Source organism: Ochotona curzoniae, unplaced genomic scaffold (assembly GCF_017591425.1).
Source record: "Ochotona curzoniae isolate NIBS_2020 unplaced genomic scaffold, NIBS_Ocur_1.0 contig_4838, whole genome shotgun sequence".
Classification (NCBI taxonomy): domain Eukaryota; kingdom Metazoa; phylum Chordata; class Mammalia; order Lagomorpha; family Ochotonidae; genus Ochotona; species Ochotona curzoniae.
In genome coordinates, this window is record NW_024466399.1 from 476,037 (window position 1) to 500,029 (window position 23,993).

A 23,993-nucleotide genomic window follows, 5' to 3' on the forward strand; every position below is an offset into this window, starting at 1 on the left:
ATGGAACCTACAGTTTTCTCCATGGCTGGAGTTCTGAGTCAGTGGTTGAGTTGGGGAATCCCCAAACAAACCTCATCTGGACATGCTGTCCACTGCTCCATCTAAGCCACTGAGGAGGCCCAGCTTTGACACATGTGCTCCACAGTCAGACCATGGAACCTGCAGTTTTCTCCATGGTTGGAGTTCTGAGTTCAGTGGTTTAGTTGAGGGGGAATCACAAAAGAAACCTCATCTTACGTGATCCCAGACCTGATTCTTATGTGTTTGCCAATACAGGGTCTGGCACAATCCATCACCAAAATCAGCCTACGCATATACTGGCGGTGCAATTGCTGCGTTAATTCTGTCTCCAGCCCTGTCTTCTACAGAATCCAATGGGTGTTGCAGTCCAGCCCAACCCTGCCCACCGCACACTCGGCCTTCACACAAGCCAACTGGAGCTGCAACCTAGTCAGAGTGACCCGCTGTAACCCCTACCAGGCATGCCCTCTGCCCTGGTTCCATAAATCAACGAACTCTCATTTCATAGGAATAGACTCAAAGCCCAAAGCTGACTTATTTTAATGAAAAATTTTAAAGACAGCATCACTGAAATGCTATTGCAATGTCAAGCTACTCACTGATTCAAATAAGTTATAAAAGCAGACCTGATGTATTCTGAGAGCTTTTTGCAACAGACGAAACATAGAAGTAGATATGGAAAGCCAACCATTTCTATACAACAGTAAATTAAGCAAATCTGTAAAATAATATTTTTACTGTAATGGGAAAAAGTATTAGAAACGTGCAAAAATGCAAACAAAGCCCACACTCTTCCCTGTATAAAACCATTTCTTTAAATTTTGCTTAAATTTCTAACGTTACTTCCAATATAACATAAATAGAAGCTGACTGTGGCAAAATGGGTTAAGCAACCACTGGCAAATTCAACATCCCATACCGACACCAGTGTTTGTCTCAGCTGCTCTCAATCTGATGGAGCGTCCTGGCCTGGGAAAAACAGGGGAAACTGAGCCAGAGACCGTGGCTCCGATCACACACATGCGACAACCAGATGAACACCCTGCACCTTGACTTCCGCCTGTCCCATCCAAGGTCGCTGTGGCAAACTGAGGAGTAAACCATTGGACGGGAGGAATCTCTCTTAACACTAAATCAGTATTTTAAAAAACAAAGGTACTACTCTCTGAAACAAACAAAAAAATACAAAAAAAAACTGGCTCAAATATAAAATCAGCCAAGCCATTATCTCAAAGTAATTCTTCCTCTCTGGCCAACTGACATTTTATGTGGAAAAGAGCTATCCTTTTTTAGCCTACTTAACACTTCACATATCTATCTGTAATGTTAAGTACCTTGCATTGGACTTTTTTTAAAAAAGCTTAATTTAGACGAATTATCTAGTACTCAGGAAGGACATCAATAAAGTCTAGTTACAATTAGGGAATCATAAAATATACTGAACTAAACAATGTCTTTAGCTTTATTAAATGCAACAGTATCTCATGACCTAAGACACATTCTCACGTTTTGATCAAAATTCTTGTTTGAGTGAATGCAGTCATAACAACCATAATCAATCTTCTTTGATAAACACCTCATGTTTATACCTGAAGAAACATCCAAGGTTTATCTAGACATCTCTATGTACCTAAGGAAGGTTCCATGTCTTAAGACAGAAAATAACAAAACCAATGATAGACTGTTTATACCTACTATCTACATGAAATCCCAGGGACAGTGTTGATAGCATAGTGGGCTAAGGCAAAACTTGGGATACTCCTAACTGTACCAGAGTGCAGGTTCGAGGCTTGCCTGCTTTACTTTCCACACTGTTCTCTACTAGGAAGCAGAGACCAACACTCAAGAACTAAAGTCTGGGCCCCGCGCAGCGGCCTAGCAGCTAAAGTCCTTGCCTTGAACGTGCCAGGATCCCACATGGGTGCCGGTTCTAATCCTGGCAGCTCCACTTCTCATTCAGCTCCCTGCCTGTGGCCTGGGAAAGCAGTCGAGGACAGCCCAAAGCCTTGGGCCTCTGCACCTGTGTGGGAGACCCAAAAGGAGCTCCTGGATCTGGATCGGCCTGGCTCCGGCTGTTGCGGCTACTTGGGGAGTGAATCATCAGATGGAAGAACTTCCTCTCTGTCTCTCCTCCACTGTGTGTATTAAATGTTTAAAAACAAAAAAAAAAGGAAACAAAAGAACTAAATTCCCTAACAACCTCCTAGGAGGCCAGGATGGAGTTCCCAGTTCCCGAGTTGACTCTGGCTCGGCCCTGACTGCTGTACTCACTTAGGAAAAATACCAGGATTGTTCTGTTATTCTATTTTTTGCAAAAATAATAAAGCAAAAGCAACAGGAAAAAAAAAAAACACAAACTTTGAGTGTCTCTGTATATTTTCTTAGAAAGTAAATTCTAGTAAATCCCAAGATTCATTTCATCATTACACATCACTAAATCTGCCAAATAACTAAATTAAATACTTGGCACTATTAAGTTACCTCTCTTTTTGTTTGTTTGTTTGGTTTTGGTTTTTGTTTTGGCAGAAAGAGAGCCAAAGCTCCATAGGAAAGGGTCTGAATTCACCATCCAGGAACACTGGCTAACAAACACAAAGAGAATGCAATAAAGAATTAATGACACTAAATCAGTAAAAAAAAAAAGCCTCTCTGAGTTTAAAAGGAAAAGTGCTAAACTACTGGAAGGTGTGTGTATCAGCAAACTAACCTTTTTTTTTGGAGAAAAGTAATGAAAAAATTTTTAAAAATTACTTTCGGTAATAAAAATCATTTAATTACATGCAAACTGTCCAAGCTAAGCAAGAGAAACTTAACCTTTTCTTTTCTTTTTTTTGAAATTTATTTTTATTGGAAAGGCAGATATACAGAGAGGAGGAGAGACAGAGGAAGATCTTCCTCCTGCTAATTCACTCCTCCAGCTGCTCTATTGGCCAGAGCCGCATTGATCCGAACCCAGGAGCCTGGAGCCAGGAGCTTTTTCCAGGTCTCCCATGTGGGTGCAAGGTCCCAAGGCTTTGGGCCGTCCTCGACTGCTTTCCCAGGCCACAAACAGGGAGCTGGATGGGAAGCAGGGCTACCAGGACTAGCACTGGCACCCATATGGGATCCCGGCAAGTGCAAGGCGAGGATTTCAACCACTCTGCTATCGTGCTGGGCCCGAAACTTACTCTTTTCAACAAACAAAATTTTCAAAATGATTTGTAAAAACTACAGAAGGGAAAACACTTAGTACACTTTAAACAGAGCCCTAGCAAAATCTAACATTTTTCCCTCAACTTGAATTACATGACTTAAAAAATACCTTCAGAAAACTTTGAGGTTGATGATTGTTAAACTTTGGTATTATTACACTAATTAGGGTGTTACAAATTAAATAAACAATACATGATTACATGCATATTTAAATGGTAAAAACTCAAACATTGTCAGCAGAAACTCACTCAGCACAAGAGGAAATGAGACTGCCAGAGGAACCTTGTAAAAACACACACACCTTCACCATATAATCCAGGAATACTGTTCCTTGTTCTTTACCTAAAGAAACTAAATGTTTCAATCCACCCGGAAACCCCATGAAGGTTAGAAACACTAAGATGTCCTGGAGAACAGATAACCCTCAGCACATCTAGACAGCCGATACTATTCAGGACCAAAAAGTGAGCTGTCAATCCATGAACAGACATGAAGAAAAGGAAAGGAATACTGCTAAGGAAAAGGTGCCAGACAGACACTCTGGAAAAGGGAATATGAAGGAATCAGAGAAGAACCAATGGATTCCAGGAGTTAGGAGGGTGGAAAAAATGAACAGAACATATAGGATATTTAGAATGGTACAAGTGCTGCCAAACTTTACAGAATATGTTAACACCATGCATGCAGTGTTTAAGGGTTCTGATAGGTAGATATAGGACCATACGTAGGATCTTTATAGCGGGTAAAGTTATACGTACATACAGACAATGAGATATGGGAAATCCCCGAACCTCAACTTTCCTTAATCAACTGCTTTTAAACAAGTTAGCTTTAGTAAAAAATTCAGTAGATGAATCACATCTTAGCATTACGGTAAGATTTAGTAATAACATCAAAAAATGTTCTTTAAATATTGACTCACTAATAGAAGTAACAGGTCTCCGTGTGCTCATTAACCTAAGGCATGCTTTTGTTTTGTTTTCAAAGATTTCCTTTTTGCTTTAAATGCAGAGTTACAGACAGGGGTAAGAGAAACACACACAGACAGAAACTTGCATGCTTTGATTCACTCCCCAAATGGCTGCAAAGGCTAAGGTTGTGCCAGGCCAAAAGCCAGGAGTTAACAACTGCACATGCGTCTCCCACGTGGGAGCAGGAACCCAAGTAAAAGAGCCAGGACCCAAAGCAGTGCCCATACAGGACACCGGCACTGAATGTGGCAGATTAACCTGCAACCTCACATCACTAGATCCAAGACATTCTGACAATCTATATTTTTTTTTTTAAGAATTATTTATTTTATTTGAAAGTACAAAGAGGAGAAGAAGATCTTCCATCCAGTGAGTCACTCCGCAAGTAGCTACAACGGCCAGAGCTGCACCAATCCAAAGCCAGGAGAGAGGAGCCTCTTCCAGGCCTCACATGCAGGTGCAGGATCCCAAGGCCTTGGGCCAGCCTCTACTGCTTCCCCAGGCCACAAGCAGGGAACTGAAGAGAAGTCGAGCAGGCGGGATACAAACTAGGGAACTAGCACCCATATAAGAACCCAGCGCATGCAAAGCATGGACTTTAGTCCCACGCTCATAATTTTTTTTAAACAGGTCAATAATTTTATTTTTAACGTATATACAAGAAGACATCTTTAAAATTGTCATCACTGCGTATAGCACTGCGGTCTAGCACGTTGAGCCACCACCTATAATATCCTGCTCCATGAGTGTCGTTTTGAGTCCCACTGATTGCTCCTCTTCTGATACACTGATATTCTGACACTGCACTTGGGAAAGCAGTGGAACATGTCCCAAGTGCCATGTAGGTGTGACACCTGGATACAGTTCCAGACTTCTGGCTTTGGCTTATGCAGGCCCTGAGCACTGCAGTCACGTGGAGGGTGAAGGAGCAGACACAAGGTCTCACTTTCCCTGCCTCTCTGTAACTCTGCCTTTCAAAACTGTGCGTGTGCGCGCGTGTGTGTGTGTTTAATATCATTTTTCGGGACTGGCATGTTGGCAAAACCCACTAATCCTGCCTGCAGGGCTGATATCTCATAAGAATTGAACCCCAGAGGTTCCACGTGTGATCTAGCTCGCTGCTTATAAGTTGGGAAGACAGCATAAGACAGACCAAGTCCTCGGGACTCTGTACCTACCTACTTGGGAGACCAGGGAACTCCTGGCCCCCAGCTTTGGACCATCTCAACTCTGGCTATTTGGGGAGTAAACTAGAAGATGGAAAAATTCCTCTCTGTTTTTCCTTCTCTGTAAAATCTGCCTTTCAAATAGAAATAAATAAATGACTGAAAAATGTCCTTTTCAACTGCTATGGTAAATTCTGAAAAAAGTGCTTTGGTATCCAGCGTGAAGGGTCAATTGCCTAATCCTCCCTTTGCAAGCGCCAGGATCCCATATGGACTCTAGCTTATGTCCTGGCTACAACACTTCCCACCCGACTCACCGCTTACAGACTGTGAAAGTGGAGGATGACCCCAAGTATTGGGACCCTGCACTCATGTGGGAGACTTGGAGGAGACTCCTGCTTCCTGGCTCTGGATTGGCTCAGCTCCAGCCATTGCGGCCACTTAGGGGGTGAATCAATGGACGGAAGATCTTTCTCATCGTCTTTCCTCTCTGTATATTTGACTTTCCAATAAAAATAAGTATTAAAAAAAAATACACACTGCCCAAAAAGCAATTCCAAATTGGTCCCATCAACAGAGGCAAGCTATGGGGAAAGAAAGAGGCAAGGCCTAAGTGCCAGTCTGTACAGAATTACCAACCAAATTTACAGAGAAATGTTTTTCTGACTGTGATGAGATAAATCATCAACAGTTTACCAGCTTTGAAATTAATAAATTATGTATTTCATCTGCATAGATGATAATAAAAAGAAACATATTCAATAACTAGTGATTTTTAAAGATACGTACTATTTTTTAAAAAGCAGTTATTTGAAATGCATGTTAGGACCAGCTATTGGGCCTCACAGTAACGAAAGATGACCATGTCCAGAGTGGAGTACCTGGTTTCCAATCCTTGCCTCACCTGCAGATCCCTCTTTCCTGCTAACAACACAGCCACTGTGAAGAAGCGGTGATAGCTAAGGCAGCTGAGTTTCTACCACCCACATGGGAGACCTAGATTCCATTCTGATTAAATCGCCAGCTCAGGCAAAGCTATTGCAGGCATTTGGGGAAGTAAAGAGGTAAACGAAAGCTCTTTCTCTGAAACTGGACTGAGGGAAGGTGGGAGGGAGCAAAAGTGGGGGGAGAGAGGAAAGGACAAAAGGAAAGAACAAAACAAAACAATCCTTTGCAGTTCTAACAGCAGCAGCTGGAACAATATCAGCTGCTTCAAATCAGGAATTAGATGACATAATGGTATACCAAATAAAGAAATTATCTTATAAAACTATGGCTGAGTTTTTATAACCAGAAAAGGCCAGATTTAAAATAAGGTATAAAATACAGAAAATAGTAAGAAAAGCAAGCAAACTTACCCATATATTTTCAATATTTCAAATTTTCAAAAAGGTTTGAAATTTAACAGACATCAACAGTCTAACTTAAATAAATGCATTTCATCCATATAACATACATAGAGCGTAAAAACTCACTTCCTATGTCCTATTGTTCAGTAGTCATTCAAGATAGCATGGACACCGAAATCCTCATTTCCTATTGATTTAAGCATAAAATTTTGACATTTGAAGTGATACTATAGAACTAACAACAGAATATGCCCTAACAGAAATTGTAGAAGACACTAAGAAGCAACCAATCTTAAAATGACAAAACTGAATTAACATATTTGTATGCCTTCCTAATACATTTTACTAATTCAACTAATATTGACAAAATCGTATCAATTATATAACATACATTAACTCAAAAACATGTGTTTAATTACTTCCACTTGCCAATCTTAACTCTCTTCTAATTCCTCAAAAAAGGAAAAACATTACCAAAACTTACCATTTCAATTGAAAAAACCTCCAGAATCATTTTTTAAAGAAGAAAGCACCAAAATGAGATTATTCTGTACTATCCAATGCTCCTAAGAGGAAACGTCTTTCTCTCAATTCTCAATGTTCTTTATCTAATCCCTGTACCGACACCTGGCTAACATGCTCTGTGTCCTCCACCCGGGAAACGAGCAACGCCTTCTTCCCCAAAGGAAACGTGCGCATCTTCCTATAAGCCTGGCACCACGAAGGAACACTCAAGCACGATCCGCACACTCAAACGTTAGGTGTGAGAACTAAGCACAAAAAACTTGTTATCTGCAAATAACTGTTGGTTTGTAAAAATTACTCTTGATTTTGTGATTTTATTAGGAAGTCTATAAAAAGACAACAGCACCTATACCTCAATGCCAACAATTTTCTAAAATGTGAAATATTTGAAATACAGTTTATAGTATTCAATTAACAGCAAAGTGTGGTGGCATACAAACCATACTGAATACTGTATAACTGATCTGTGCTGGCATCTGAAAATTAACATTATTTCTCTGATTTAGCATCTGAATGACTACAATATTTTAATATAAAACTGCAATATACAACTGTAGACCTCAAACACTTCAGAAAGTAGCATACGCGGAGAAGGAGAGAGCAATTTCAGCACAATCTGGTAGGTACTTAATAACCAAGTATAATCAAGTACCCTCTGGTAAAGTATAAAAAACAATTATTCCTACCTAAATTCACTCAGAAAATAAATGTTTTCATGAATGATTATGCAAAAAAGTACCACTTTTAATCATAACACATGATTAGGATGATCATACATCACAGTTTACTTCAAAAAGTCCAATTGTGCCTACAACAAAAAAGTAATTTAAAATAGTATCCTTATTCACTCATCAGTTTCAATCAAGATATTGAAAAGCATTCTTACATTGGCCTAATATTATTGCTATATTAATTATTATATGAATATTATATTAATATCCCCAGGTACAGGTGTAGACATCACCACCCACTTCTACTGGACTCAACGCCCATGTTTTGTCAAACGGGGAACGTCACAGCCTGTAAGAGCACTGCCCTGGAGGAGTGCCGGCTCAAGCACCGACTGTCTCACTTTCAGTTCAGCCTCCTGCTAACACATCTTGGGCAATCAGCACAGTCCCAGTACTTGGAGTGTGGCACTTAACTGGGTGATTCAGATGGAGTTCAGGGCTCCTGGGCTCGGCCTGGCCCCAGTCAGGGGACATCCGGATAATGAACAAAGGAATGGAATATTGGTTCGTTCGTTGGTTCTTTTTCTTTTTCTTTCTTTCTCTTTCTCTCGCTCCCTCTATAACTCTGCATTTCAAATAAATACATTTTCAAGTAAAAAAAAAAAAAAGGAAATCAAGTTCTAAGTATCATCTAAGCATTCAGGAAAGTCTCTGGCTTATAATAATCAATTAAATTATTTTAGTTAGGGCCTGGCACTGTGGTCTAGCAGCTAAACCTTGAACGTGCTGGGGTCCCATATGGGCACTGCTTCTAATCCCGGCTGCTCCACTTCCCATCCAGCTCCCTGCTTGTGGCCTGGGAAAGCAGTCGAGGATGGCCCAAATCCTTGGGACCCTGCACCTGCACCTGCGTGGGAGACCCAGAAAAGCTCCTGGCTCCTGGCTTTGGATTGGTGCACTACTGCCCCTTGCGGTCACTTCGGGGGTGAATCAGTGGACAGAAGATCTTCCTCTATGTCTCTCCTCCTCTTTGCCTATATCTGACTTTGCAATAAAAATAATTAAATCTTAAAAAAAATTTATTTTAGTTAAAAAAATAAATGAAAATGTACTGACAATCCTATCTGGTCAGAACCAAACATTATCCAGGGAAGTTTCATTATCCTTTCTGGCTTTGACCAACGCATCCAAACCAGGGGACTGGGCGAGCAGTATCGCAGCAGTACGTAACCAGCTTAGCAGGTCAAAGCTAAATCTAGTAGAAAATCATATAGCAAGTAAATCCCTTACTACTTTCACAAGATTTTTAGGAGAAAATTAAAATCTTTTGTAAATTCTGCCCTTTGTTTGATGACCTCAGGTGTTTAGACCATTCCCCCCTACCTTCCTCGGAAAAATCTACTGTAACACAAATTATTTGCTGCAGCAAATAGAAAAGGTTTACTACATTGTATTAATTACCAATTTCTCTCAAACATCCACACATCATTTAAAAAACAAGTTTCTATCATACCTGTTCATTCATTCATTTATTTACAAAAGATCGTTTCCCTCTCCAGTACCAATTAGCAACGTTTCATTATCGATCAGAATTTTTCTTTGGAATTCAGAACACGATAGAATTGCAGAAGCTATACTGTTAATTTTTTCTAAGAAACGCCCATGGAGGAAGTAGGAAAAGAGAATGACAAATGAGTAGCTGGTTCAATAACAGACCGGATTTGGCAGTGCTCAACAGGAGGAGAGAACCCTTCAGAGTAATACTTTACACCTCTATTGACGGGAACCTGACAGACCCGGCAACTCCAGAGAGCTGTGTGGGGCAGTAAGCCTTTACCAGTTCTCCCCATTCACTTCTCTGACTTGGAGCCATAACTACCAATGAGCCTTGCGGTCACTAACTTGAATTCCTCAGGAACCTTGCCTCTAGGATATGATGTGCTGTGCTTAGGGAGCCTTCTACACACTGGAAAAGAACATAGAAGTTAATAAATTCGCATTGCAATTCAAACACCATGAGTCTGGCTAGACCGGCTCTAGATCAGGCGTTAGAGGAAACATATTGAGTGTAAAAGATAAAATTATTAAATATTTTTGGCTGCTCAACATACATTCTCTCACACAATTCTGTCATACATTTCTCCATTCAGCCCTGTAGGACAAAAGCAGCAAAAACAAAGAATCACAACGAGATAAACTATTCAAGTCCACTGGTCTAAAATGAAATAATTACAAAACCAAAAGTAATGTACTACTTGAATGAAACACCATCTCCTCCAAATATATACTCTGAAAGGCCAAATCAAAGTTGCCACACAAATTCTACCATAGCACCCAAATTTCACAGGGTACTAGTCACATTAATGTTGTGGTATTTAAACCACAGTCGTCTTCTATTCATACTAAGACGCTTAAAAGCATGAATGACTTTTACTGTCATTTCGACATAAGATCATTGATTTTCAAACTCTGGTAACAGAAGCAAACAAAAGCCACCTAAGCAGAGTGGAAGGGATTTTAGATCGCAGATCCCATGAACCTAAGTCAGATCTACTACTCCAAATACTTGGGGCAGAGCAAGGATCCAGCAGGTTAATAAGTCTGCATTCCAAGAAGTACCCAGGTTCAATCCCTGGCTCCAGCTATGGCTCTGGATCCTTCAATGTAAGGACTCTGTATGTGTACATATGACTACAGGCTTGTCTAACTCAAATTTTTTAAAAATGCAATAGGCCCTTTTTGGAGGCCCTTTTCTTTAAGTTCCACAGGTATGTTGCAAGCTTGAAGTGACCGCATTTGCCATGTACAAAGGACACAAACGATCCAGATCTGCTAATGGTGCAAAGCAGGCAGATGATGGCACAACCACGTGGGAAGCCTGCATGGAGCTCGGGCGTCCACATTCGGCCTAGCCCAGCCATAGCAATTACAGTCATTTAGGAAGTGAACAGCGTATTAAAGATCAAACTCTACATCCTTCTCTTGCTACTTGACATTCTTTCAAATAAATCTTTAAACATCATAAATTGTGCAGTTTGTTATGTATTATTTGAATGATTGCTGCCCTTAGAAAAGACACAGCACGTTAGCCCATTTCCCGAGAGTTTCTGGCATACTTCATAATTCCTATGTGACAATAACGGAACATACCTGAAAAATGAAAAACAACTGAATAAAGTTTTTGTCTCAGGATGTAAGAAATTGATTTTTTTAAAAGAGTTTATTATATACAAGCAATGGAATATCCAAAGCACTGTTAACAATCATCAAGGAGCCAGCACTGTGCAGCACGTTACTGCAATCCCAGTTCCTGTATCACTTTAGCTCCATTTAGCCTAGAAGCTCCATTTCTGACTCAGCTGCTTGCTACTGCGCCTTCAAAAGCAACAGAAGGTGGCCCCTCCCAACAAGGGAGAGCCAGATCGTGCTCGGGCTGCAGGTCGGGCTCGGCCCAGTCCTAGACTGCAGCCAGAGCGCAGGAGATCAGGCTCTGCATCCAAAACTCTGCTGTCTGAATGAACAACTCTTTCAAAAAAAATAATAAATCATGTGGAAGCACAACACTTCAATGTCCAGTCAGACACATGCGCAGACTTAGCTTGGTGCAGCATATCTGGAGCACATCTAAGCATCTATTCCTTCTTTTCTGAGAAGCCAACAAATATTTACATAGAAAACTTACGAGGCTTAGAAACTAAGCAACATCTAACCTTAACAACTGGTGTAATTTCATTAAAGCACTGCAAATTCCTGAAGCCACAAAAATATTTAATTATCTGTATGATGCCAGTATTTTCCCAAGAAGCAAAACTGACTAGCAGAAAACATCATTAACAAAATATGCTAATTAAAAATCTTTCATTTACTACAATGCAAACTGGCTGAAAAAACTAAGACTGATACACTGCAATTTACATAATCTATAGTAAGTGAAGAAATCTAATAGGGAAATAGTCACAGTACCATTTCTAAAGTTCTCATTGTTTTCATAACAAACACTCGTAATATGTTCAAAAACTATAAAATAGTGATAAGCAGAGTATTATAATAATACTAATTATAAAGCAGAGTCAAATCCACACCCCACACGATGGCAAATACAAACCACAATAGAATTAAGGCACAGTATTCCACAGCAGTCAAGAGTATGTTATTCTGTAAAAGTAAAAACTGGTATATATAGTAATTATCAGTTTGATATCAAAGGAAAACTACAGCATGAAGCAATGACAAATTCAAACTGATGAAGCTCAGACATGCCCTGAGACTGAAAAATATACTCCAGGTGTATCATAAAGTTATCAACCCGAATGCTGACAAAATATGAGCGAACATGAGTACTATTCCTCATACTGTTACATTGAAAAATTACTTAACACATAAAAAATACGAACACTGACATTCATTTTACTTCAAAGCTTTATACTCAGTTATACTGAAATATTTCTAGTATTTCTAACAGGAAGATAAGAAAGAAACGATGTAGCATCCTAGAAGACGTGTCACGTGGGCAAGCTGCACACTTACCACTGGAATCCTCCCTTTATACAGAAGTGAATAAAGAGAAAGCACATAAGAAGATCTACTTTCAAAGCTTCAGGAAATTAAAAAAATAAACAAAGATTAACATTATTTAATTTTTTTAAGACAGCTTTCAAGAAAATGAAGAGTAATAGATACAACTGCCTCAAGCATATTCCTAATCAGTATTTTCTTATTTGGTTTTCATGTTAACATAGAGTCTGCAGTAGTATTTCTTTCAGGTATTCGTCAGTTTATGTTAAGTAAGAAACATTATAGAGCTAGGAAACAAAACAGACACAAAAATCAGTATAGAAACCGTATGCCTACTCATGTAACTTCTAATCACAAAAAAACTACAGTAAAAAAAAAACTACAGTAAAACAGACTTAATTTTTGTTTGGTTCTGTTACACAAATCATCATAGCTCCTTGAACATTGTTTAAAAGAGATGCTCTACCAGTAAATGAAGAGCTTTACTTTGTGTCCTATCGCAGCTACTACAACACGGAACAAAACACGGAAGTATCCAAGTTCAATACCTTCACACGGAAAAGACCAGAGAGCAAGTACTTTAAGTGATTCTGAGTCACAGACACGATTAATTCTTTCAGTAATCCTTTCAAAACAAGAACTCCATTCATATCCCTGTGATGGGAGAGCATGAAAACATGCACATGCCTTCCAATTTCTGCTCTAGTCAAATTTTTCTATTATGTTTATATTAAATATTTACTTTGATAACTATTTGAAAATGAGGTAGCTTAATAGTTAAGTACCGTAAAAAGTACCTTCCTAGGAATATATGTTGTGAATATGTTTTGAAATGCCAACATACTGAATGAGTATTTCTCTTCATATAATTGATCTACTCTCAAAGTTCAATCGTTATTTGTGAAACTTCAGCTTTATTAAGTTGAATTTTAAATGTAAAATATTTTAAATAATTTGAAACAATTCAATTTCAAATTACAATGCTTCCAACTATGTAAAGAAAGAAAAATAAAACTAAAATATCTACGCATCATTTTTACCTATATTAAATGCATGAAAAGTAAAAGGCATGGTATTAAGTTCTTCAGATCGTAAATCATCTCAAAGTACAAAGAGCCTATAGCTGAAATTTATTAAACATCCAACTTAACACAAGACTTGATATGTTATCATTTTGTCCAGACCTATAAATAGTAATTTCGGTATATGCAATTTTTATAAATTGGTAAAAATCCACTCCAGAAGTGTATAACGTATGCCAGGAAAAAAACAAGGCCAAAAAAAAAGTTACTCCATCATATTTTACTATGGACACATACTGCAACACACTCAAGTAAACAAAAGAACAAGGGGACTTCCTAATCCTGTAAGGAACATAACACAAAAGGCTTGCGATGTCATCACAGGGAGAATGGACATTTCAAAGTGAATGTGGGCCGTTTTTAGATTACACCTCCTTGGTAGCCTCCTTCACTATCCTACTGTTGACAAATCCAACAGATTTACACGAAACCTAAGACAACTATTCAGTAAGTTACTGTTACAAAACCAAGGAAACCCCAAAATGGCTATAACACTATGCTAAAAATGATTTCCAATCAATTTTAGACTACTAAACCACTCCACTAATTAACGCGGCTTCAGTCTCTCGCAAGCACCAATGAGCTGATCACTCCAGATTCAGCTCCCTGCTAAGACTCTGGGGACTTGGTCCCCTGTCACTGACATGGGAAACCAAGGCAGAATTCCGTGGCTCTGCCCTGGACCAGCCCCAGCTGCTGCAGCCATAATGGGGATTAAACCAGGGGTGGAAAGATCTATTGATTCTTCAATCCTTCCCTCTAATTCTGCCTTTCAACTACATTTCTTTTTTTTTTTTCCCCAATTACATTACTTTCTTTAAAAAAGAAACCTAGGGGCCAATGCTGTGGCAAAGCCTGCTAACGTGCGTGGGACAGCAGCCCCTGCCACTCCTGGCTCTTCAATTTGGCCTTATCACAATCTAATTGTTGCGACAATTTTGAGGAACACACCAGTGATCTCTGGCACTCTGGCTTTAAAACAAAACAAAACAAAAAAGAACCCATTTAAGGTTTAAAAAAAAACTCCTCTGATTTGAATTAATATTTATACACTGAGCCTCAGAAACGCAGTAAGAAGCTTAAATAAATTCTTATTAAAGCATACTGGCTTTTGAACATGACAGAGATTGTAGTAAGTATTTTCCAGAGCTTAAGATTTCATTCCTGGAAAGTGAACAATGCAATCCTAGTAATTAGCACTAAGAACTAGCACCTTTTTAACACATCTGAGGCAGTCTTGTCTGCTCTACTATCCTGCCAATGAAAGCAAAATACACGTCAGATTAAGCCCTTTTGCAGCTAAAAGAGGGCTCAAGGAAAGAATTCTTCATTGTGGCAAGGTTGGAGTGGGCAATCAGCCTCAGCACTAAGATGGTCACATCCTTTCATGCGTCAAGTTTGGATTCCCAGCTTCAACTCTCGCATTCAGCTGAAGGAAATGGACTACTGCCCTCTGCCAAAAGACCTGGACTGTGGGTGGCCCCAGCGCAGGCACCAGGCAGGAGGCAATGGAGGCGAGTCTGCTCTCTCTCAGTGTGCCTCACAAATGACCACTACCCTGTGTGCAAGGATGCAGTCAGTAACATCCAACACATGACATGGCCTACACGATGCTGCTATGGGCTGTAATCAAAGAAAGGAAAAAAAAAAAAAACAGAAAGGAACAGAAAAATATATGGGCTTTAAAAACTAGACATGTCAGATAACAAAAATTTAAAGGGGGGGAGGGGGGGTAAGAGATCTATGCAGATCTAAGCTCTACCTATGCAGTGTTACAAATTCAGAAGGCCTGAACAAAACAAAAGAATGCATTCTCCTCTTTCAGATATATGCTGCATAATCCGGAATGAAATCATGTAATGTGGAGTACTTCATGCAAAGTAATTTAAGAAATTAAGTATACTTTGAAAAATAAAACCATCAGCCGTGTGCTTACAACAGTTCCAGCCACACACTCCTCCCGCTGTCTTAGATCTTCCACAGGAAAACACTTTATATCCTTGTAAGGTAAAATCAGGCAGAGATGATGTCTGTAGACTTCTAATTTAACAATACGTGTTTTATAAAGATAAACTAAAATAATGAAAAGATAATGTCATGGTTATCCTTAGAAACTAATTTTAATTCAGTTCCTATAGAAAGCTAAATTCAGAAAAATTAGAAAGTAAAATCTACAGAATTTCAGAGCCACCGTCTGTTCTGATCACTTCAGTGCTGTACTTACATTTTCCATATAGTTGGGTTTAAATCCCTCTTGCTGCCGTCTCAGCTCCTCCTGTTCCCTGTGGCGGATCATTTCCTCCTCGCGACGACGATGCTCCTCCTCATGCCTGAGAAATTTTGAAGCAAAAAATTCATCACTGTGAGTCATAATGCCATGCAAAAATAACATTTAAATAAATCCGTTCCATGTGTCAAATCAGTGACACACAAGAGGCCAGGGCATTCTTACTTTATCTTATTCTATTTTACTCTAAACCATTAGTAAATCAAGCAACCTTAAAATAACTACACTAAACCAAAAAACAAACTACAGCACACAACTAGGCTTGGGTTACATGGCTTAAAGTCTTTGTCCATTATTTAACTTCACAGAGTAAACAATCAAGGGCCCTTTACTGGCTGAAAAAGCCTAACAGGATGATGGCAGATTTGGGAGTTTCTGACTGTGCATAACCCTGAGCATTTTTTCTCGAGTATATCTGTGAGTTTTCCAACTTGCATAACTTTTTAATGGTGCAGAATGGCATATTTTATCAGTAATATATCCAATGAAAACTATGTACATTCATGCCCGTAATATAGTAAGCTCTTCTACCTCAACTGTATCTGTTTCCGTTTTTGCAGCTCTTGGTTTCGAAGTTCTTCCAAGCGCCTAAGTTCTTCTTGACGTCTCATCAGATCTACAAAATATTAATCACACATTAGTAATTTTAACTTCCCTTTGACAGTAATACAGTCTCTGCTTTTGGCAATATACTCAGTTGTATACTCACACTTGCATATTTCTCTTTCTATGTAAAAATCATTTTACAACGCTTACATGCTACATCATTTAAAAATATGCCTTCTGGGTTTTTTTCTTCATATATATAGAAAAACATTAAAATGGGTAGCAACTGCTATAATTAAAATGGTAACACATATTTAAGTAAGCTATATTAACTCATTTTCTGTTCATAAAATTTCTAAACAATGTTTTTGTTTTTTTTTTTTGGCAATAAATGCAAACTCCAGAAATAAACCTTGGGCAACATCAGAAGAAACTGAAGAACCAAACACAAGGACTAATGGTAAACTGCCTAAAATCCGAATATCCCTCCCACACGATGAGCTTCCTGGTGCACCGTCAACAGCTTATGAAGGAGCAATCAGGAGAGAAATTTTACTTCATTTTAAACCAAACACTTTATTTACAAAATCTCGTTTTGTTATTTATTTGCGAAAGATTTCCACCAGTAAGTACTGTTTAGAAAGAGCCACAACACGCAGGGCTGGAAGAGGCTGGGTGACAGCAGCTCAACTCGGGTCCCCACCAAAGCACAGGCAGGCAGGCAGCCACGCGAGTCACCTGCCACCTCCCTGGGTGTGCATCATTAGAAAAACGTATCAAGCCCACAGCTGGAACCTAGGTGCTTCAACACGGTGACGTAGAATCCCCACCGCATCTCAACTGGTGAGTCAAAATGCCTATTGCGAAATAATCTCAGGTTGTAAAAAAACAACACAACAATCAAAAAACTCAAACCAAAACCAAGAAAACATCAGGGACAAGTATCATAGTGCAATGGACTAAGTCCACCTATGAGACCTGAGGCAGGTCCTGGGTCATGGCTTTAGCCTGGACACCCCACCAGGTCACCACAGCCATTAGGGAAGTGAACCAACAGAAGGAAGATCGATAGATCAACAGTATTGTTCTCCATCTCTACCTTACAAATAAATAACTCCAGCCCAAAGCATTGGGACCCTGCACCTGTGTGGGAGATCCAGAGGGAGCTCCGCTTTGGCTTAGCTAGCTGCTAACAGGCATTTGGGAAGGAACCTGCACTCTGCCTTTCAAATCAAGTATCGAGAGGGACAGCATCTGTCCTCTTCTGCCCACCAAAATCTTAGCATGTGATTGATTCTACGACACATCTATCCACCAAGAACTGCCATACCCACATTTGCTTCTTTCTGCTAGCAGAACTGTGTATTTCTCACTACCAAATTTAACACCACACCTTCAAGCACCTAACAATACTAGCTGTATATGAAAAATTTATGATTTATTGAGTTGTGCTTTAAGGAAGTTTTCTTGTAAAAGAGATTTTGACTACCAAAAGGCTGAACTCCAATTGTATGTCTAAAAAGATTAAATTAAGAAACACATAAGTGAGACACAAATAAATCTCATAGGAAAAAAAATCCACACCACATACACACCTAAGCCCGTTCTTACCTTGCCTCATTAGCATCAGCTGGTGTTCATGCCGAGCTGCCTCCATCTCTGCCTCTAGCTTCTCTTTGGCTTCGCGGATGTTTCTATCCACCTGTTCACGCTGCTGTTTCTCCATTTCATCCAGGGCCTTCCATCGAGACGCATATTCAAACTCAAACGTTCCAGGTTGAGCAAAACGTGGTGGCTGCTCTCTTTCCCTACATTTACATTAAAAAATACAGAAATGCATGCTTCAAATGCAAAGCAACAGTAAATTACAGTAACAACTAGTAGCACTTCTTGAGAATTTCTCTCCATGAATTATCTCATGACAATACTGCAATGCAGGTCTGGGTTTGAGAGACAATCCAAGCATGCTCAACTATTAAGTGATAGAACTGGACCCGGTGCAGTAACCTAGTGGATAAAGTCCTTGCCTTGCACGGGCCAGGATCCCAAGAAGAAGCTCCTGGCTTCAGATCAGCTCAGCTCCAGCTGCTGGGGCCATCTGAGGAATGAATCAGTGGATGGAAGATCCATCTGTCTGTCCTTTTCTTTGTAAAATCTGACTTCCCAATACAATTAATTAATTAAATCTCTTTTTTAAATGATAAAAATAATTAAGACACACACACACACACACACACACAACTAGCCTGCTCTAACTGGGTAAAGCCAAGCCCGGGATGACAGCATCCATGTGGGTGACGGTTCATGTCTCAGCTGCTTCACTAAGAGGCCATCTCCCTCCAGTGCACCCTGGGAGAGCAGGAGAGTGTGACCCACGTACTCGGGCCCTGAACCCACAAAACAGACCCAGAAAACACTCATGACTTCAGCCTGGCCAAGCCCTGGCTGCTGCAACCACTTAGAGAATGAACCAGCCAACGGAGGACTTTTCTCTCCCTCTTTCTCTGAAACTCATTCAAATAAATAAAATATTACACGAAAAAAAAAATTCTTCATTTTCACCCAAAGAATCCACTGAAACAATGTAGAGTTTGAGGAACAAAATTGAATTTCAACTTGCCTCAAATGTTTCAAGAGCATTTCCCGTTAGCCGAACTATAATAAAAATTCGGACTATCACCTTACCAAGTTTGTCAGGATAACCAAATCACATACATCAACACTGTCTTTAAAGTCCACTTCTTGTAACGCTGTTTTAATTCTAGTGCTCTAATTCCTAAAGGGCATTTTATTTCAAATTTGTAATAGGGAAAAAAACTGTCATGGTAAACTATAACAAAAGTGAACAGTAATTCAGAGTAAGTCTCAAGCCACAATTCAAGAGAAATTAAACTAACGCCTTGGTTACCCCGATCACTGCTGCCACGGCCTTCAGGCTTGTGAGCCCCAAAATTATTTTAGATAGAGACTAATGGGATTTGCAGTTAAATTCTTCCTCATTCACTAGGTTGTTGGAGATTTCCCTGCTCACCTGCCTAACGCTTTTCTATGATTTGGTAGAATCACAAAACTGTTTCGATTATCCTAAATGCATAGAAATCTGTAAAATCACACTTTTGAATTATATAAATGGCAAGGTTTAAATTGTAAATTGAGATTCTCCCCAAAACTTTCATCAACTGTTAATACTAACTGTATAGAAACTATGATGTTAAGTTTATACTCAGCTGTTACATATGATGGATGTTAACTGTTTACTGTTCCTGTGCAACTATGTTAGCTTGGGAGAAAACTATAGCTGTTATTTTTCTACCTCTTACCAGGGACCCCAGATGCACTCCCTGGAGAATGCCTGGCTGCTGTGGCTCCCTCTCTGTCCCCTCTCAGCATAAAGAAGTCAGAGCGGTTGTCGCCCATATTCCTGACAGCAGCCAGGGTTCATTCTCCTGGGAAAAAGGATATTGAGGAGCTAGATGGGATGATAGGCAGTTAGGGTGTGTGGTCCCTGGTGGAGTCATCTTTTTATGATATGTAACATTTCTCCCCATGCTTCTGCCCTTCCAAGGACATGTTCCCCCAACTACAGCTTTCAGGCATAATTTTATAAAACACAGAAGGGGGATTTGTAGGAGGACATTGTGTCCCTGGAAGGCCAGCAGCACAGGATTGCAGTTCATTGGGCAGTATTTGCATGAAAACAACCAAATGCCTACCTTTTGTATATCTGTTGGGAGCTCGATACTTCCTCCCCTACCCCATACGGACTCTCAGTGTATAAAGTCTGATGCCCCTAATAAACTTTGGCTTTGACCATCAGTCAGGGTCCACGCGTGTTATTATCGGCTCCGTGCACCAAGTCCGTCGCTGCGGGACAGCGACACCTGATAATCCAACAATACTTGATAACACAAGCGAAATAATGAAATAAGTCACAGCAAACATCTAAAGCATCTTTATCAGTAAAATCTTACTTATGATATTGTTGCGTTTTCTGCATTAGCTTTTCTGGCAAGCCATCTTCATCATCAAACTGCTCCATAGGCTCTACAATCACAGGGCGAGGAGTCCTGGACACAAAAGAGCAAGAATTAACACAATTCCTAGAATCAACACCCCACTTTATGATAAAGTATTTTATTTTTTTAATTTTTTAAAAAATTTATTTTTATTTGACAGAGGAGGAGAGACAGGCAGGAAGATCTGCCCACTGATTCACTCTCTAAGCAACTGCAACATCTAGAGTTGAACTGATCTGGAGCCAGGAGCCCCTTCTAGATCTCCCACACAAGTTCAGGACACAAAGCTTTGGGCCACCTCGACTGCTTACCCAGGCCACAAGCAGGAAGATGGATGGCAAGTAGAGCTGCCAGGACTAGAACTGGTACCCATATGGGGTCCCAACACATGTGAGGCAAGGACTTTAGCCACTAAGCTATCCGCCAGGCCCTAATAAAGTATTTTTTTTAAAGATTTATTTATTTTTACTGCAAAGTCAGATATACAGCGAGGAGGAGAGACAGAGAGGAGGACCTTCCGTCCAATGATTCAACTCCCCAAGTGAGCGCAACGGCCAGTGCTGCGCAGATCTGAAGCCAGGAGCCTCTTCCAGGTCTCCCACGCGGGTGCAGGGTCCCAAAGCTTTGGGCCGTCCTCGACTGCTTTCCCGGGCCACAGCAGGGAACTGGATGGGAAGTGGAGCTGCTGGGATTAGAACCAGCGCCCATATGGGATCCTGGTGCATTCAAGGTGAGGACTTGAGCTGCTAGATCACCGCGCTGGGCCCCTTTAATAAAGTATTTTAACAAGCTATTTCAAAAGTATTTTGTATGTACTCAAAAATCAGTCAGTAACCATTTACTGAAGCAGATATAGGTAAAGCCAGAAAAACAAAGGGATAAATTAATTGACAATTATGAAACAGTGTGACTACTAACGTTAACACAAAGTATGACGAAAAGTATAAAAAATAAAAATAAAAATAATAATATTAAAAAAAAACCAAAGTATGACAAAAAAGAAGGAGTATGACCCAGTGCAGTAGCCTAGTGACTAAAGTCCTTGCCGTGCCATCTGCGGGGAACCCATATGGATGCCAGTTCTAACCCCAGCAGCCCCTCTTTCCATCCAGCATTCTGTTTGTAACCTGGGAAAGCAGTAGAGGACAGCTCAAAGCTTTGGGACCCTGCATCTGGGTGGGAGACCCAGAAAAAGCTCCTGGCTCCTGGCTCCAGATCAGCTCAGCTCTTGCCATTGCAGTTACTTGGGGAGTAAACCAGTGAATAGAAGATCATTCTGTGTTTTTTTTTTCCCTCTGTGTATCTGTCTTTCCAAAAAAATAAATAAATAAAATAAATCTTTAAAAAAAATGGGTACTGGGCCCGGCGCGGTGGCGCAAGTGGTTAAGGTCCTCGCCTTGCACCCCCGGGATCCCATATGGGCGCCGGTTCTAATCCCGGCAGCCTCGCTTCCCTTCCAGCTCCCTGCCAGTGGCCTGGGAAAGCAGTCGAGGATGGCCCAAAGCTTTGGGAACCTGCACCCGCGTGGGAGACCCGGAGGAGGCTCCTGGCTTTGGATTGGCATAGTATCGGCCCGTTGCGCTCACTTGGGGAGTTGAATCATCGGACGGAAGATCTTCCTCTCTGTCTCTCCTCTCTGTACATCCGCCTTTCCAATAAAAAAAAATAATAAAAATAAATCTTTAAAAAAAAAAAAATGGGTACTTAAGCCAAGTTTTATGTATGCAGCCCCCTTCTCCATGCTTTACACCAGCCACAACCACCAATCTCCTTCTGTCCGCCAGAATTTTCACAATTGCCTTTGGAAAGGTTACGGCTTTAAGTTAATCAGTGGTCACCACCCCACTTGGGATATCCACACGCCACCTGCGAGTACCGGAGTTCGAATCATGGCTCTGCTTCCAACACCAGCTTCCTGCTAATGACCCTAGGAGGCACAAAACCATGGCCCAAGCAGTGAGGCCCTGCCAACAGATGGGAGCTGTGAGCTGGAAACAATTCAGTCTCCCATGTGAGTAACAGGAACCAATGACTTGAGCCGTCACTGCCTCCTGTAGTCTGCATTAGAAACAAGCAGAATTCAGGAGCCAGAATCCACCTCAGAACCAAGGTACTACAGTAAGGGATGCTAGCTAGCACTTTAACTGCACCTTCTTTATCTCCTTCATCTTATCTGAAAAACTGACTTTTAAATATCTTTAAAAACCTTTCATCTGCTGTTTTACTCCCCAAATGGCCAACACAGCCAACATCAGACCAGCCCCAAACCAGCTCTAAATTTCACCCAGGTCTCCCACATGGTGAGCCGTGACCTGCCGCCCCCAAGGGAAAGCATTAGCAGGAAGCTGGCCAGAAAGCAAGCAGTAGAACCATGCACTGTGGCATGTAATGTGGGCGGCCCAAGCAGCAATGTTATACCGCTAAGCCAACCATTTCTTTTTCAAAAAACTTATAGTCTGGTTTATTTCCAAAGGCAGAGAGACACAGTTCCCATGTGCTGGTTTATTCCCCTAAAGGACTCCCACGGGTGGCTGGACCACAAGGATGACAAGAAGCATTGGAGCCATCCCCACTCTCCTCCCAATTCTGTTTTGGTAGGAGACCGGAATCACAAGAGCCAGGGGCAGAAATGTGATATGGGGACCCTAACAAGAGACTAAGCTAAAAAGCCAAATATTTGCTTCTGTATTTAACTGCTGATTTTGAAAATTTAAGCATATAGGCATCAGTGCGATGCAAGCTGATCCTATGCCTGTGGCACTGACATCCCACATGGGCATGAGTTCATGTCCTGGCTGTTCCATTTTCATTCCAAATTCCTGCTAATGGCTTGGGAGAGCAGCACAGGAGGGCTCAGTCTAAGCCACTAAAACTACCTATGGAATGAACCAGCAGATGGAAGACCTGTCTCTCCTTCTCCTGTAAAATCTGCCTTTCAAATAAAAATAAATCTTTTGTAGACAGTATTTAGTTGCCATTCTTAAAGATCAAAGGCGCAAATCACCCTCCGGAACTAGAAGCACAGAAGCGAGCGTGGGGCCGTCACCATGGCCTAGCACATTAAGCCTTTGCCTGCAATGTCAGCAGAGGTTTGAGTCCCGGCAGCTCCACTTCCCACTCAACTCCCTGCAGAAGACAGTGTAAGTGCGTGGACCCCAATACCAACATGGGAGACCCAGAGGAAGCTCCAGGCTCCTGGCCTAGGATCAGCTCAGCTCTGGCCATTGCGGCCACTGGGGGAGTGAACCAGCAGATGAAAAGATCTTCTCTGTCTCTCCTCCTTTCTGAAAATCTGACTTTCCAATAAAAACAAATCTTTAACAAAAAGGAACTCTTGGGCCCGGCGTGGTGGCGCAGTGGTTAATGTCCTCGCCTTGCAAGCCCGGGATCCCATATGGGCGCCCATTCTAATCCCGGCAGCCCCGCTTCCCTTCCAGTTCCCTGCCTGTGGCCTGGGAAAGCAGTGGAGGACGGCCCAAAGCTTTGGGACCCTGCACCCGCGTGGGAGACCCGCAAGAGGCTCCTGGCTTTGGATCAGCATAGCATCGGCCGTTGCGCTCACTAGGGAGTGAATCATTGGACGGAAGATCTTCCTCTCTGTCTCTCCTCTCTGTATGTCCACCTTTCCAATAAAAATAATAAAATAAATCTT

General features: G+C 40.9%; 1 protein-coding gene across 5 annotated transcripts in view; it reads right to left on the bottom strand.

Annotated features, from left to right (window-relative positions):
- Nucleotides 1-23,993, bottom strand: part of PSPC1 (paraspeckle component 1) — an 84,320-nt gene that overhangs the window by 48,174 nt on the left and 12,153 nt on the right. For 4 of the 5 annotated variants that reach the window (XR_005884716.1, XR_005884715.1, XM_040988350.1 and 1 more), the window contains exons 3-6: nt 20,297-20,392; nt 17,937-18,133; nt 16,311-16,395; nt 15,717-15,822 (exon numbers count right to left, since the gene is read on the bottom strand). Coding sequence is in view for 3 of the 5 variants with exons in the window: in XM_040988350.1 (XP_040844284.1) it covers nt 15,717-15,822; nt 16,311-16,395; nt 17,937-18,133; nt 20,297-20,392 (484 nt within the window). In the remaining 2 variants the exon portion in view is untranslated. Of the gene's footprint in view, nt 1-11,489; nt 12,578-15,716; nt 15,823-16,310; nt 16,396-17,936; nt 18,134-20,296; nt 20,393-23,993 lie in introns of those variants that run through there. The other variant, XM_040988348.1, reaches the window with a different exon arrangement.